This window comes from Poecile atricapillus, chromosome 2 (genome assembly GCF_030490865.1).
Source record: "Poecile atricapillus isolate bPoeAtr1 chromosome 2, bPoeAtr1.hap1, whole genome shotgun sequence".
Classification (NCBI taxonomy): Eukaryota; Metazoa; Chordata; class Aves; order Passeriformes; family Paridae; genus Poecile; species Poecile atricapillus.
Window position 1 is genome coordinate 69,524,983 of NC_081250.1, and position 12,807 is coordinate 69,537,789.

The following is a 12,807-nucleotide window of genomic DNA, read 5'->3' on the forward strand; positions in this document are numbered from 1 at the left end:
GCAGGATTTTTTTAGAAAATTACCTAATGAATATTGTTTCCATAATTTTGCTTGTTTGACTGTCACAGATAAAAATTCAAATGATACAGCTGGCAAGGAGTTGTCTGGACTTTTATACTAAATATTTATGTGAAATCATTATTTGAATCTTATTTTTCTTGTCCTGTTTTCCATGCACAGAGTTTAAACCCTCAGTTAAACCTGTGGACTGCATTTTTCTCCCTCTTCTGTGAGCATTTTCTCTCATGTTGAGAGAAAAGCACTTGACCAAAATGCATACCATTTTCCACGAAATGACTTAGAAGTGTTTATACAAGCTGATTGTTTGAATTCCCATCTATCCTGAAGATACATTTTCTGGCTGCTGTGATGAGCTCATTATCTGAATTGCCAGCAGCTACCTTGCATGTTCAGCATGTTTCCAGACAGGCTGCGCCGCTCTCCAGGATTTTGGCTGTGGTTTTTGTCTTTTATTGTTCCTAAGTAGTCTGGGGTTGCGTAGGCTTGTTAATGAATATGGCTAACAACATGCAGTTAGATGGTACCATGAGATAATATGACAGAACTAGTGGTTCACTACAGTAAAAAAAAAAAATTAACAATAAAAATCTAAACCAAAAAAAAAAAAAAAAACCTAAACAAAAAAAAAAAAAAAAAAAAAACAAAACCCCAAACCAAAAGCGAGGTTCTGATTTAAATTGTACCTTTTTATCTCAATGGGTGGAAGAGAACTGGACTGGTCTTATTTCTGTAATAAACCATAGTGCATCAAGACAAACATCCCTCTCCAAGACTTGATCAGGTTTATGTACTTTATGAGGATTTTGGTCATATGTAGACATGTACAAACGTTTTAACAGCAAAAGTATAACTACACATGCTCTGAGTTAACTCATCTGTGTAAATTTATCTCTAGTAAATTTACCTCTAGTATAAGGTGACGTAAAATGAAGAGATAACTGTCTTCCTTATCCACACTATGGGTATGTACTTCCTAGGATGAGCAATTTCATCTGTATGAATCAGACAAAAAGCAGACAATTGGTGGTGGGTGGTGGTGGTTTTTCTATTTAAATCATAAAACCAAAGGGCTTTCCTAGGAAGTCTGTTAGCAGCAGTACAAAGTCTGGATTACTCATCACAGCACAGTAGACAAATATTTCTGAGAGTTTTGTCTTGTTATATAAAGGTCTGCTTAGGAGAGGCCAAAATGGAGGGGGAAATCCAGCTACTGTAATCCTCTATTCCACAGAAAGAAATTCACATGTTGTCTACTCAAACCAACAGAATGTTGCAAATTGGTTTTGAACAGGGCACTCGAGTATCCAAGGTGCTCAATTTACCAATTCCCTCCTAGGAAGTTTAACTGCAGTCAGGCTGACTTTTTAATGTTACAATCCTAAGGGTTAATAAAATATAAACCAAAGATTTCGCAAGCAGTATTTTTTTATGCAGTGGGTGTGGATTTATGACTGCTACATTGCTAAGGCTAAGCTCCTGATTTTATATTGAGACTTGTAATGTTTCAGCCTCTTATCTTGTATCTCTTTAACTCATTAAAATTACATTTTCTACCATCTTCCTCAGTTAAAGCATCTTGTACTCAAAAGTACCTTGCTTTGAACTTAGTGAGGCCTGTGTTCATTCAGTAGTTCTACAAACAAAATCCTTCTCAAGAGGTAGTTGAAGCAGGATATTACTATTTAGAAATGTGAATACAGATAGCATGCCAGCTTTCTCTGTTGGAGTCAGCCCTTGTCAGTCTATTTTTCTGACGAGCACAGGAAAAAAGCTAGGAGTATTAAGGGAAAAAACAACCGTCTTTTTGTGGGACATATATTATGGGAGGGGAATACTGGCCAGTAGGATTGCTGGGTTTTTTTAAATGGTTGAATGTGAAGCTGATTTTACTGAGATTCTTATTGCTGAGATTTTGTTTTGTGCACCCTGTCTGTAGAAAACCAAACTTGTCTCAGTGTAATTGACTTACAGTTCAGTTACTGAATGCTGGTACCAACACAACAGACAGACATCAGTCTCCTCATAGTACTACGCTGATTTGTACAGTTAGGCAAGGTTTTATCTTTCTTCTGATTTCCTGGTAATTGCTGCCCTAAAAGCAGCATGTCTCTTGCACGCATTGACTGAGTTTGTGCAAATAAAGATAACGGTGTAATTAAAATGGAGTTTTTGAGCCATGCTTTGGCAAACCCTGTCTACAGCAGCAGCAGCTTTTTTTGCTGAAATGCTGAAACAAGGCCCAGAAACTCAAACACAGTATCAAAGTGTTCCAAATTTTAGCATGGGTTTTGTGCTAGTACTTTCTATTTTCAAGGCATTGCGTTTCCAAAGCACTCGGTGCAGAGAGGATTGCATTCACACCTGCAGGCTGCAATATACGCTCTCCTTTGCAAACCTACCAGAGCCTTTGGAACCAGGCATTGCAGATCAAGTGCTTGTGCCATTTCATGAAACCATGACTCCCCCTGTTCCCTGTGGTGGGTAAGCAGCTCAGCTTACACTTCCAGGGGAATCTGCTGGTTCATGCAATCATCTCTTCTATGCAGTAATTTGGTTTTCAGTATTTTCACCTACTCAGAATGACTTCAGACAGCCGGTCGCACCTGCTGCCCCAGTGGTTTTCTTTGGATCTACTCTTCAGACAGGTATTTTGGTACTCTTGAAATACTAAATTGCATGTAAAAAAAAATCCATTTTGAACAAAACTTTAAGTAAAAGACTTTTACTTGTTGCTTAAAGAAAAAATTAAAACACAGTTTACAATTATATAAGTTGTCGTGCCCCATTCAGAGCTGAGGTTGTACAGGTAAACGTTACAGTACCCAAGATACAAGCAAATAACCTCCAAAAATAAACACAGAACATGACAGTATGTTATTACATTGGCTACCCGGAATAAGGCTGTGGTACAGTACCAGAGGTTTGTGCATAAAGAGGTAGTAGAAGTCAGCTCAGTAAATGCAGAATCCTTGTACATAAAGAGAAACATCAGATATTTCTTGCAGATTATGCCCAATCCTCCTCTGGGAAGCTGAAGTATGTTTTGGGAATGACATAGGTTCCAGAATCTAATGTCACATTGGCAGCTTCCGAACTTTCGAAAAGGCACCTAAAATCTCTAATCCCGGAAAAATTTTCTTGTAACATTCAACGTAAATTTTAAAAATCCTCTATAAACACATCATCTAAAGTTCTTACTCATATTTTTCTCCTTCTCACTCAGAAGCTGTGTTGCAATTTTTGTGGCTACTAGCTTCAAGGGGTTACTTTTGTTTAAATAGCTTAATCCTTTCTCTATTAATAGATGTCTCTAAACAAATGTTATCTGACCTTCTATTTCATGATAGAACTGGGTAAACCCAGCTGTTTGAGACATGCCTTTTGGTGCCCAGAACGATTTTATTACAGACTTTTTGTAAAGCAAGATTTTAGAAGAGGAACAGCATTTCCAAGAACAACCTAGTATTTATGCATAAGGAGTGACTGGATTATTAAGGAGTGACTGGTTATCACAATGAGGACCTGTCGACAGAAAAACCCATGTGAGGATACACAAAGGGTGATACTGTGCTTTAAGAGACATGCATTTCTCCCAAGAAAATCTATTTCTACTCCCAAGATTTCTTCTTCCTACAATTTTCCTTGTTCAATTAAAGATGATGTCAATCTCAAGAAAGAAAAATAAATTACTCCTCATTTTCTCTGGGGTTGTTTTAACGGAAAGGCAGAATCTCAGTCAAATTACTAGGAACTCACAACAGGAGGATTAACTCATTCAGGAACAAAGCTTTCATTAACAGCAGCAAGAACTGCTGCAAATACTAAGTTTGCTTCTATGGGGAAGCATATCTGCCCAAGAAAAGTATGCTTTGTGTTGGGTTGTGGCGAATAAAGAAAAGGAAAGGGTGGTCAGCATTGAAATCCTCTTCTACGACCATGCAGAGCATAGCAATGCCAGCAGTGGCAGCTGCAGCTTCTGTGCCTTCCTCATTCACTTCCACAAAAGCCTTGTGGACAACTGCAGAGAGGAAGAGGTCACGTGCCCCTGACATTCCCGACAAGTCAGCCTTGCCACTGTCAAATACATCCAGCAAGCCCATAGCAACTAAATCTGATTTAAGATCATAGCTTTCTTCCAGCTTAAACTTTGGCAAACGCACATGAACGTCAGTGTAATACAGATTCTCTGGACGTGTCCAGTCCTGGAGTATCTCTAATGTAAGCCGCTTCTCCATCTAGAATTAAAAGGACAGAAAGCATTACTTATCACCAATGTAGTATTTCATTTTCAGTAACATTTATGAGGCTTTGTTTACAGAACATTATACGATGGTAAAGCAGCTCTGCAAAAATGAACATAACCTCATCTTTGATAGCTAAATAAAGATCAAAAAAATACTATTACAACTAAGTGGAGTCAGTGCAGTTCTTACTTTACGAAGTAATGCAGACATTTGCTTCTTGCTCCAATGTACAGAAGGGAAAAACATGCACTGAGAGAAAGCCAGTCTTCTTACTGTTTAATCTAACTAAATGGACTTACCTAATTAAAAACAAGTAACAAAAATCATAATCAGAGAGCTCAAAGAAGCAGGTCATATAATGGAAATCATCTCACTACTTTACAGTTAAGAAAAGAAAGGCTTTCAAATGTACTGAAAGACAAATTCTGTCATTAAAAACAAATATTCAAGGCAAGTTAATTCTCACAGTTAATTCTGTTTTCAGTCTCCATCATGGTGCAGTTCAGCACAGGACACATGAACACAAGCTACAAAATCAGAACACAACTTCTCTTCCTGATGCAGTACATTCATTTTTTCTTTATTGCTGTACTAGTAGAGAGTAGTCTAAAAATACACCAGATAGATCTGGTGCCCTGAGAACATGGGTTCACTAAGGCTTTAATTTTGAATGGTTGAACTTAAAAACACTGAGCAACTGCATTAGCTTAGATGGGTCACCTTCTGCAGTCCAGTGGAGTCCTCTTCAGTATCTCTAGGTAACAGGATGAACATACTAAGTTCTTTTCCATCGTAAGGCAGCTCTAAAACACAGATCTTCTCTTCGGGGATGTATCCAAAATTAAATTTATTTTTCTGATACATCATTTTTACTGTCTTTTTTTCATTCTGGATGGATAAAAGGCACAAAAGTAACAGGTACCAGGTAAGTAACAGGTAAGGAAATACTCATTTAAAGAACCAATAGGAAACAAGTAAGTTAAAATTGCATTTATGTAAACACTTGTCCTCCATTATAAAACTGTTTTTTCAGATTTCTGACTGCCTGTTTAATAACGATTTCTTCTGAAAAAATAATGAGTTTGTATTATATTTGGCTCTCCTTTGGCTTCTGTTGCACAGGCCTCACTGTTTCCTCAAATTGCTGTACAAAAACGTTCAGCCAACAAAGATAACTCTGTTTAGCACACAGTAACTTGTAAAGCTGTTAACATAAGCAGAATATAGAACAAGAAGATGGAGCTTAATCAAAATGTTCTGTCATTTTAAGACTGCTTACCTAGCATCACAAACAGACACAGTTCATAGCTGCTGATCTGCTGCAGACAGAAACCCTACTAGGTCCTAAACCATAGGTGAGAATTGTCTCTAGTTCTATTCTAGTAAATGAGACACCAAATAGCTTGCTGAATACAGGAAAATACTAAAAATCCATAAAAATAATTGAAATATTAATAAATTACTTTTTATTTCTTAATTATTTTATCTGTAAGCAAAGCTTTACATTACCACCTATATTATTAGACCTTTTCATTAGACATGTCCTACCAGGATGTATCTGTATTACCTTATTTAGCCAAAATGGTGCATCAGTGGTGTCAGCTTCCTGAAATTTCGTTGCCCAGTTCGCTTTGAAATAAATAGCATTCACCAGTACCAGTTTGGTGATGCTATCAACTGAGCCCTCAGACAGCAGATCGGGGATTTTGCCTTCAGAGGCAGCAGAAAGGACACAACAAAATCATGTAGTAAGTTGATGGCACATAAAATATACATTGAGAAACTTATGCCATAGAAATACTACAAATATAAAACAAATCTATTCCTGTAATAATGTGTATTTCAGTACCTGTCTCTCTACTTCACCAATACCTTTTCTTAATACATGCTACTATAACTTTTGATGTACAGTGATTTGATGAAAATGTAATATTATTAGTCTAAACTGTCACATGCAACCCATCATAAAAGAACTACAGTACATCCATATTAAGGAATATGGAATTTAGAAATATATATACTATATATATATAAAATGTCTTGCTTTGATAATTTCTGGTTCTGTCCATACACCAAATCCCAGGGCAGAATTAAACTGTTCTAACAACAGGAGAGAATAAAGCCCATTCCTCCTTCCAAAATAAGAAACGCTGGCAGTTATTACCAAAAAATAACTTACCTTCAGTTTTCTCTTCAACCCACTTGTTTATTTCTTTCCTGGCTTTATCACATGCCTGAAGAAAATCAACTGTAGCCAAATCAGCTCCATATAATTTCTGTGTATTAGTCAGGAAATCCTACATTTTGGAATTATAAGAACAGCTTTCACTGCATGCAGTAAGAAAACATCTAATTATCAGGTAGATATTGTCACCAGCTCTGAGGTGGGGTTCTAACAGTGTGTTTCTTGGGGGAGTTCTGAAGTTAACAGTTCTTTCCCCCACTCTTAGCCTCATAATACACCAGCCATGTCTAGAGCTGATGGGGTGCTTACTGCAGGTGTTGCACTATTTACCTATCATTCTCCTGAAACACGCTCAAGCACAGCTAGGATAAAACAAAACTCTCCAAAATAGCTGAAGAGGGACAAAAATATCAACCTATTTGCACACAAAGTTGTAATTCACTGGTGAAGAGGCATGTTGTTAAAACATTTTGGATATCCCCTAATAAATAGTGTTTTCAAAAATATCAAAGTAATGTTGTACTACTCTGATGAAAATCCTAAAAAGTTGATTGCAACAGGAACAGAACTGGCTGCAACCTAAAAAGCTGGTTGCAACAGAGTGGGATGTCATGACAGTTATTGTAAACTGAGAACATAGATGAGCAATTCTTCTCTTGAGGACAGGAACAGCAGAAGTGAACAAGAAGAGAAAAGGGTTTGCTGTGTTACACCCTTTAGGTGAGAGGCACAGCTGCCCACAGCTATGGAAATGCACATGGCAGGCATGAAACACTTCTGTCAACTTCCCAGAAATGTATAGAAATAGGCTTGGAAATAGTTCTACTTCATAAATACTCAAGTAGCTGCACTTTTCCCTCAGATCCCACCACACGCCATCCTGATGTGCACCACTGTACCGGCAGAAAGCTGTAGGACTTCTCTCCAAAGAGCCGACTGGCCAGCCGTAAGAGATAGGGAGCATTGCTTCTGTTTATATCCATTGTCAGAGCCTGGAATCTTGAATGAACATCTTCAACTTTGTCAAGATGAAGTGTCTGAAATAAAAAGAAGTGAACTAGCTGCTGTTACTTGTGTCTTAAAAGAACATATGGTGAATCTGTAGGGTAGGTCTGATGCAGCAGGGTGGGATCCAGTAGGTAAGCTGAAGAAAGAGAAATTAAAAAGCTGGAAGCTGCCTAGAGACTTCTGTAAACCTCAAAGAATGAACCAAACTGTCCCTCGGTGCTACGCTGGCCATGTCAGCCACTTGTACTGTGGTTTATACACAGTCACAGCTGAAGCTCTTGATCACAACCCCAAGTCCTGTCTGCATTTCTGTGAGCCTCTCCTCTGTGGGCCACTGAGCCCTAGAATTCATTCCCAAGTGAGGAATCAAGAAGAGAGATGATGCCATGGAGACAGACTCTTTTGCTTTCTTGGTTCCCTCTTTGTCCCAAGGGAAACTGGGGTTGTATATTTTCAGAATATACAACCAGAACTATCACAGGTGAGGTATTAAGAAAACTTAGAGCAATTATCTTTTATAATTTTATGAAAATGTAACTCCATAAGTATATATGCACTTCACAGATACTTTTTAATATATGTATATATATACTTTTTATATATATATATTAATAGTTAAGTATTACTTTTTTTATATATATAAAAAAGTATTAGCTTTAAGATCAGATGCATTACTGCAGTATCTCTTTACTAGTACCTCCTCTTCCAGAGGCATGCTGGCTGGCCAAGGCTTAAAAGATATGACAGCAGAAGCTGCCAGACCTCAAGGGCAGGGAAGGCTACACCAAAGCAGGGACATTCATATTCAAACTTAAACCATGTGTTTCCCAGTAGGGAAGACTGCAGTGAAGCAGTAATTGGATTCAAAGGAAAGCCTTCTCTTTCTCTCACTGGGTTTTTGGTCCAGCTTTGCCAACCACCTCAGTGCAAGCTGAACAAGAACGTCACAGAGGCAACCTTACAATGGCATTATGATCCCGGAAACAAATTTTTGTGTCCTTACAAACATCTCTTGACACTTGCTAATCGCTGCCTCTTTAATTAGCACTGTGTTCTTAAGCGAAGTATTATGGTACAGAAACATGCCCTATTGAGGATGACTGTGTTGAAAGAAATTTATTTCTCCCTCAAGTTCCTTTTGCATGATTTGTGCTGTCAGTAGGTTTATCCTAGGTGGGGCTGTCAGTCTGATTACATGAAAGACGTTCAAAGTCTGTTTGAACAGGTAGTGGGAAAGTAATTTTATTGAGTAAGCACAGCAACACTCAACAGTAAAAAACAGTTCCTCCTAAAGTCCAGAATACAAAGGTGAAATTATTCATACGCAAATGCATGTTATTGACTGCAGTGAGGAGACTCATATACCTTTTTACAGGCATTAGCCTAACGAGAGCGCAAAGATAACAGTGACTGAGCCCCTTCCATCACAGAAGTTTCAGGGGAAACTGGCACACACCTATGTGCACCATTTTTGCAATTTATAAGGTTTTTCAAAACTATCCTACCCACCCTAAAGCTACAGTAAGAATGTCGTGGTTTTAAAGCATTAGCTAAAAAATCACTAGAAAACTTACTCATTTCTTGCTGAGACATACGGATTAGAAGAAGAGCAAAACAGGCTTAAAACTTAAAAGGAATAAAGTAAGTTTATTAACAAAACTACAAGAATAAGAAACCAGAATAAAACCTCCAGAAACCTTTTTTCTCCACCACACAACCATTCCCTTGTTTACATGACAACATAGTGACAAAAAAACTTGGTGGTTAAAATAGTCTCAACTTTGCTATAGTCTTTTCATCAGTCTTTGTAGAGAAAAAGAAGTTCTCTTCTGCCAATTTATGGAGTTTTTCACAAGAAAACTATTTTTCTATTTTTCGCATGGCTTTCTATTTTTCTCATGCCAGCTGCCCAGAAAACTCTCTCCTCCCATTTCACACTACTCTGAGATGTGTTATGGGTCATGGGTTAAGGGGTGTCATTTTAAGGATGAGTTATTGAAAGGCAGAAGTTCTCTTCATCTATCTCTGTGAACATGTCTGGAAACAGAAGTTTTCTCTTTGCCTCTTAAGGGCCATAAATCTTCAACAACAATCACTTCTCTTTTTCTGTTCCTGCATTTCGTAAGATCACAACTACTTCACCATTTGCTTAAACCCACACTTTGAAATACTCCATTCCCCCCAATACACTCTGTCATGTATTAAAGGAGTTTTTTCAGAACACTATTGTCCATCTCCAGTCTTAGCAAAAGAATATTTCAGCTTATTAAAGCATCTCCCTATTTCTCTCCCACATCTGAAGTTTAATTCCCTTCTTCATTGTCTTTGATAGTTTATGTTGTCTCTTTACCTGTTGATCACTCCCTCTCTTTCCCCTCTATCTGGAAAAAAAGGATTAATCTGCAAGTCTCATCTGGGTAGTGAAAGAGTTAAAATCTTGCCCAGGCTTTGTAGATGGTTCTGTGATCTCTGCCGGAGCAGCAGCTGGAGCTGTCTGTGATGGAAGATTTTCAGTGGCTCCTCTGGAGAGTGTGGCCACTGTCTCAGCACACCACAGGCCAATGGCTTTCTCTCTCCTTACTCAGCAGTCTCTGGTGAAACCCAGCAGCGGCAGAAACTGCAGCTGAGCCGGGGACTGGCCTGGCCTGGCAGGCACGCTGTATAAGGCTCAGTGAGCCTTCTGAGAGCTCAGTTCCTCTGGGAAGGGGCTCCTGCCACTCCACAGTCTCCATCCCTCCTGCCTGGGAGCCGCTGGAGTCCGGCTCAGCCCCCACCCCCCAGGCCAGACAAGGCCGTGGGGGGAGCGGGACCAGCCGGAGCTCTGTTACTTTACGAAACCAGAAACAAAGAGAGTCAAAGAAATTCCCGGGCTTAGGTCTTAAAGTGGTGTTCACAGGTTGATCTCACTTTTCAATGGTCAAAACTGCTGTCAATTCTCAGAAATGGCCAGTTGTTGGCCAGGAGAAAAACTCCCATCAGCCTCCAGCAGTTTTGACTTCCTTAGGTGTTTCTCTTTGTTTTCTCAAATGCCAATCTATGACAAAGGACAACCATGCAGGCTTAGCTCCTTCCAGATATCCGAAAACCCGCTAGTGAGAGATTGATACTCAGGTAGCATCACCATGTATCATCATAGCTGCTACACCTTAGATATAAAACTATAGAATGCTACTGTGTTTTTTACAAGAACACACAGGATTATTAAAAATGAACATACCATTAGTGATCTTGTGTTATAAAGTAGTAGTTTGTCAAAATGTCTCATGATAACTCATAAAGCCTTGCTGCTGAAAGTTATGATCAATTTAAAAGGAGACTGACTAATGTACTTAGTTTCCTCTGTCAAGAATTAACTAGTGAAATTAAATGAGCAAAAAGGGTCATAGAAAATATAGGCAGAGGGCCCTTGAGCAGGGTAGGCAGTGGGTAACTAGCTGCAGAGGCCGAGGAAGACTCAGTGTGCATGACAGAAACCTTGTCCTGAACAGATAAAAATACCCTCATTTCATCTTCCCTCCTCTAAAACACAACCCTTTTTAATGTAAATAAAAAATAAAATTAATGAGAATTTTTTTTTTACTAACCTTCAACACCTGGGCTTCTGTATTACCTCTGGCCCCCAGAAGGACCATGGCCAGAGCAGCAGAGATACTGACAGGAGAAAAGAAGACATTTCCTGTTGGGTTGGCCTCACTAAACCTTCTGAGCAGATCAAGTGCAAATCTGCTGTTGGCATTAGACAGGTTCTCCATGCTTATAGCTGAAAAAGAAAACAATTGATAAGAACCCTGGGAAACATTCTTCAAACAACTTGTCTAACCTTGTGTGACTCACACAGTAAAGACTGGATTAAACTGGATGCAGCTGCTTACAGAAACAGCAAGAACATCGTCATCAGTGCACCTTATTCTTAAAAATAAGTCAGTCACATTGAAAAAGCAGTGGGATTCACATTTCCGTGTGAATTGTGTGCTCCAACCTTCCTTATCACACTAACTTTATAGACATTATTTTTAAAAATTCCTTTCCTGCAGATCTGAAATTTTAAGTGTATGTGCTGGTAGGCAAAAGTCCCTCAGCTTCACAGACCCAGCAAATGCCAGGGCTCTCCCTCCCGCAGCACTCCCTCTGTTCCTCTACAGTGCACAGTGGACATTGAAAGTATCTGCCCAGGGATACTCAGACACCTCTCAGTAACCTGCCCGTCTTCATGCCACAAATCTTTGTCTCTGAGAGGTGCCAACCCTGCCAAAGGCTTTGTGGACGCTGATTTTCAGCGGTGGAGTGCACCGCTGTCCCCCGCCTGCACTGCCAGGAGCTCGGAGCCGCCTGCCCTCCGCACCCAGGACCACCGGGGTTCTGGGGGCTGCAGGTGACCTCCGACCGGCGAGGACACCAGCGAGGCGCAGAACAGGCAAAGCTGCAGGGCTGACACTGAGCAGCGATGCATTTTGGGGAGATGCTCACGAGCCGCCTGAAAGGCGCAAGGGCCGGGTCCGGCACAAAACCCCACCCGAGGGGACCCCGCTGGATGCCGTGCGAGCTTCCCGCTCGGCCAGCTCAGAGCCCGGCTGCTCTGTGCCTGCCTGCAGCCCAACTCCCCGTTTGTTTTTTTCTCCTCCCGACCCAACCGCGTGTTGGAGTTAACACCACAATTTGTGCTTCCTGCGCAGTCTTCCTACAGCAGTTGCAAATCATCACTATCGGCTTCCTCCGTGCCAGACAGATAAACACCCGGCAGCTCTGCGACGTTCTTACCGAGCTGTAGCCTAAAGGAAGGCCGCCCCTAAAAATACCCAAACGCAAGCCCCAAGGCGTACTTTCACTTTCGTTTTCTTACACCTCACCGTGCAAGCCTTTCACCCAAATCAGCTGTTCAACATTGCCCCCACTCCGGCGTCCGAGAAGCCCTCGACCCGCCGCCTCGAAAAAATTCCCATTTCCCGTCCCGTTCCCATCTCTTTCCCGTAGGATGCCCCGGGCTGGAGGCGGCCCCGCGGAGCCCCAGCGCAGCCCAGGGCCGCCTGCCTGCCCACCTACCTGCCGGGCAGCGCGGAGCGGAGCGCGGTGGGATGGGGCGGATCGCAAGGAGCCGAGCTGCGCAGTGACACCGCGGTGACACCCGCGGGGACCCCGCCGGGGCGGGACGGGACGGGGGCGGGGCGGCAGGTGGCACCCGCGGCCACTCCCGTTTCCCGGCCGAGAGAAGAGGGAGCTTCGGGAGTGGGACTAACCAACAGCCCCCACCGTGCCTCAGAGATTAGCGATCCAGGGGTTTTAGACTCGAGGGGCAAGCGCGCCCCGGCTGCCCAGGGAGGCTCCTCTCTGCCTTCCCACCTTGAGTCCCTA

General features: G+C 41.2%; 1 protein-coding gene across 2 annotated transcripts; it reads right to left on the reverse strand.

Annotated features, from left to right (window-relative positions):
- Positions 1–2,745: 2,745 nt before the first annotated feature.
- Positions 2,746–12,608, reverse strand: LOC131575175 (leukocyte elastase inhibitor-like). 2 transcript variants are annotated; one of them, XM_058830230.1, is made up of 7 exons: positions 12,306–12,391; positions 11,043–11,218; positions 7,350–7,487; positions 6,445–6,562; positions 5,833–5,975; positions 4,986–5,153; positions 2,746–4,256 (listed from the first exon to the last, which is right to left on the reverse strand). In XM_058830230.1, exons 2-7 carry the CDS (start codon positions 11,208–11,210, stop codon positions 3,855–3,857), a joined length of 1,137 nt encoding a protein of 378 aa, XP_058686213.1. In that variant the 5' UTR covers positions 11,211–11,218; positions 12,306–12,391; the 3' UTR covers positions 2,746–3,854. The 2 variants fall into 2 exon arrangements, with proteins under 2 accessions (XP_058686213.1, XP_058686212.1); XM_058830229.1 differs by lacking the exon at positions 12,306–12,391 and adding an exon at positions 12,499–12,608 and having other exon boundaries at positions 2,747–4,256.
- Between the last annotated feature and the right edge of the window lie 199 nt (positions 12,609–12,807).